This window comes from Pyrus communis, chromosome 13, assembly GCF_041283825.1.
Source record: "Pyrus communis isolate YQ-2024b chromosome 13, ASM4128382v1, whole genome shotgun sequence".
NCBI classification, from domain to species: Eukaryota; Viridiplantae; Streptophyta; class Magnoliopsida; order Rosales; family Rosaceae; genus Pyrus; species Pyrus communis.
The window spans coordinates 7588544-7592046 of NC_142577.1; the positions used below are offsets into that span (position 1 = coordinate 7588544).

At 43.1% G+C, this 3503-nt stretch overlaps 1 protein-coding gene across 1 annotated transcript; it reads right to left on the reverse strand.

Moving 5' to 3' along the window:
* Positions 1 to 442: 442 nt before the first annotated feature.
* LOC148691687 (uncharacterized) lies at positions 443 to 2873 on the reverse strand. Its single transcript, XM_088683388.1, has 2 exons — positions 1675 to 2873; positions 443 to 461 (listed from the first exon to the last, which is right to left on the reverse strand). Exons 1-2 carry the CDS (start codon positions 2871 to 2873, stop codon positions 443 to 445), a joined length of 1218 nt encoding a protein of 405 aa, XP_088539514.1.
* Positions 2874 to 3503: the final 630 nt, after the last annotated feature.

A 3503-nucleotide genomic window follows, 5' to 3' on the forward strand; every position in this document is an offset into this window, starting at 1 on the left:
AATATATGATGCATGCATGTGGCGGGACTAATGCCTTTGATATCGGCCAACGTCCAACCGAGGGCAGATTTGAACTCCTTCAAAACTCGAAGCAACTTCTCCTCCTCTTGTGCCGTGAGGGAGGAGGAAATAATGGCAGGTAGTGTTTCATTTTCCCCCAAGAAAATGTACTTCAAATGGCTTGGCAAAGGCTTGAGTTCAAGGATAGGTGCCTGAATTATAGATGGAAGCAATTTGTTAGTCGAAATGGGAATGGACTCACGGTTAGTGTACTTACCATCAAGCTTAGGTGAGGACTCAAGGGCAGCAACCAACTCCATACATTCCTCACTAGGATGCACGGCATGGAGTAGAGAGTGTGTGCCGTGAGCATGCATGCAATCTGCCCCCTTTGTGTTGAGTTCCATGCCTCGTGTAATGACTTTTTCAAGCGCATCGTCATTCAAATCGTCGAGATATCCCTGAGCCAAAGAGTCAATTATATCAATAGAAAAGCATGAATGGTCCTCACTAGGGTATTTAATGGAATCAGAAAGACTAAAATTAACAACTTCCCCATTGAATTCCATGGACAAAGTTCCACTATACACGTCAATCTTCGTCTGGGCCGTCTTCATGAATGGCCTTCCAAGTAGAATGGGCAGCGAAGGAGCATGGTCCGATTCATCCATTTCGAGGACATAGAAATCTGCCGGGAAGACCAAATGATTAACCTGCACAAGAACATCTTCCAAAACTCCCTTTGGATAGGCGTTAGATCTATCGGCCAATTGTATTATTACCCCATCATTTTTCAATGCTCCTAAGTTCATAGATGCATAAATGGAATATGGCATAACATTTATAGAAGCACCTAAATCAAGCATGGCAGATTCAAATCTAGTATTCCCAATGACACAAGGAATGGTAAAGCTACCTGGATCCTTGCATTTGGGAGGTAGTTTGCGTTGCAAGATGGCGGACACATTCTCACCTACCTTTACCACTTCCTTACTCGACATCCTCTTCCTAGTGGTACACAACTCCTTCAAGAACTTAGCATACCTCGGAACTTGCTTGATTGCATCTAACAAAGGTATGTTAACTTGAACTTTCCTAAAGGTTTCAAGGATATCCTTTTCTGCCTCTTCTTTCTTCGTTTGCCTGAACCTACTAGGAAAAGGAACATTTGAAGGGAAAACATTAGTAGGAACTGAATTTAACACATTTTTACCTTTATTGGCCGAATTGGGCAGATTTGGGACCATAGGGACTTGCGGCAAAGGTGGAATCACCTTTGCCGTGGGTTGCCTTGATTCCTCCTCTTCAATTCTTCGTTTTTCCTCCTCTTCGGGGCTTGATGGTGATGGTGTAGGACCTGCCCCGACTTCTTTTCCACTTCTCAAAAGTATGGCCTTTGCGCTTTCGAAGCCTCCCTTGGGGTTTGGAATGGTGGAACTAGGGAATTGTCCGGGATCTCGAAACTTACCTACAAACTTGGCAATCTGCCCAATTTGTTTCTCAAGTTGATCCACCCTCTTATCTTGGTTTTGCATAGCCTTCGCTTGATCTTCCTGCCCATTAGACAACTTAGTTAGTATCTTCAGAAGTGCATCATTGTCAAGAGACGTACCTGAGGCACTTGGGCCGGATTGGGCTTGATTTTGGGGTGGGCCGTAGGTTTTGGGAAAGAACCCCGGGGGTTGTTGCCTAAAGCCTCCTTGGTTCTGAGGTTGCTGGGAATCCCTCCACTTGAAATTTGGGTGATCTCGCCACCCCGGATTATACGTGTTGGAGTATGGATCATGTCTTGACTGATTTTGGCTTTGAAACCCAATGGCATTCGCACTCTCCCATCCGCCATTCTCAATGAGTTGAGGACACTTTTCTGAGGCATGTCCTTGGATAGAACATACGCCACATACCACAGGTCCTTGCATCTTCATTCCCTCGGCCATCTGTGAAACAATAGAAGTAAGATTAGCCAATTGTGAATGAAGATCGGACGTTGCACTTACCTCATGTACTTGGTGCCGTGGAGGTCCTCTTTGACCTACTCCCTCATACTGTTGAGCATTCAATGCTCGGTTAGCGATCAAGACCTTGGCATCCCTGGGCGTTTTGTCCACCAATGCTCCACCTGCCGATGCGTCAAGCATTTGACGTTCTAGAGGTAGGAGACCCTCGTAGAAATATTGCAAGAGCAACTCCTCCTTCATCTGATGCTGTGGACAAGAAGCAACAAGTGATTTAAATCGTTCATAATACGTAGGAAAAGACTCACCTTCTTCTTGCTGGATTCCGCTTATCTTTTTGCGTAGGAGGATGATGCGAGAAGTTGGAAAGAACTTCTCCAAGTACGCTCTCTTCATACTCTCCCAAGAAGTGACAGTGCCGGGAGCTAGCTCGTACAACCAATCTTTGGCTTTGTCCATCAAAGAAAATGGAAAAGCCTTCATCTTCAAGATATTTCCGTCAACAGTGACGGGAGTCATACTAGAACAAACTACTTCAAATTCCTTCAAATGTTTGTTAGGATCTTCCATGGACAAGCCATGGTATTTAGGAATATGATGAAGCAAACTTGATTTTAATTCAAACTCATCCGTCTTACCTTGGGCAGCCGTGGGGTATTGAATGCACAAGGGTGCGGCATTATCCAAACCTGAGGCGGAAAGCTCCTTGAGTGTACGGTTGTCCACCGCCATGCCTTGGACTTCTTCAAATATCCCTGCCGTGGCTTCCTCCTCCTCTTCTTGTACGTTTTCTTCAAGGTCAGATTCGGAATTTGGTGGATGGTGTTCTTGCTGGTTTCTAGCTCTTCTCAACTTCCTCTCAAAATCGTCGTCAAAATCCAAGATGTTCGCACGAATCGGTTGAGAGCTTCTAGTCATACATTAGTACCTAAGAAACAAGACACAAAATTAGGTCAGAACTTAAACAAAATCAGAAACAAAGTGAAATAAAAGAAATAAAAACAATCCAAGGGATTAGCAAAATTGCTAATCCCCGGCAACGGCGCCAAAAATTTGATGCTAAATAGATAAGCACACAAATTAAAACCCTCTTGTGACAATTGTAGTATATGAATAAGTAGGGATCGTTCTTAACCGGGGATTAGGAGGGATTGCAAAATCACTTGGATACTGACTCAAAAACGTAAAATAAAGTTCGAAACACTAAACTAGACTCAAAGAATGCAAAACAAAACAATAAAAACACTAAAACAAATCAAAAGACTCAAAACAGCCCCAAAACACTCAAAACTGCCTTAAAATCACTTTCTGGGCAGTTTTGAGCACTTTGGTAACTTTGGACGAAATTGGGTAATAGAATGAATCAAAATGCTTAAAAACACAAACTAAGATACTTTCTAACTAAATTGGACACAAAAGTAAGGGGGGATTGAATTTTTGACGAAATTAATTAAAATGCACAGATTGTAGAATTAAGGCAGATTGTAATGAATGTGGTGAACTATGGATGATGGAATAGCTAAGGGGTTTTTCTCCACACATGTCACA

Coding starts and splice junctions, on each gene's coding strand:
- LOC148691687 (XM_088683388.1), bottom strand. CDS start 2,873: ATGACTAGAAGCTCTCAACCGATTCGTGCGAACATCTTGGATTTTGAC.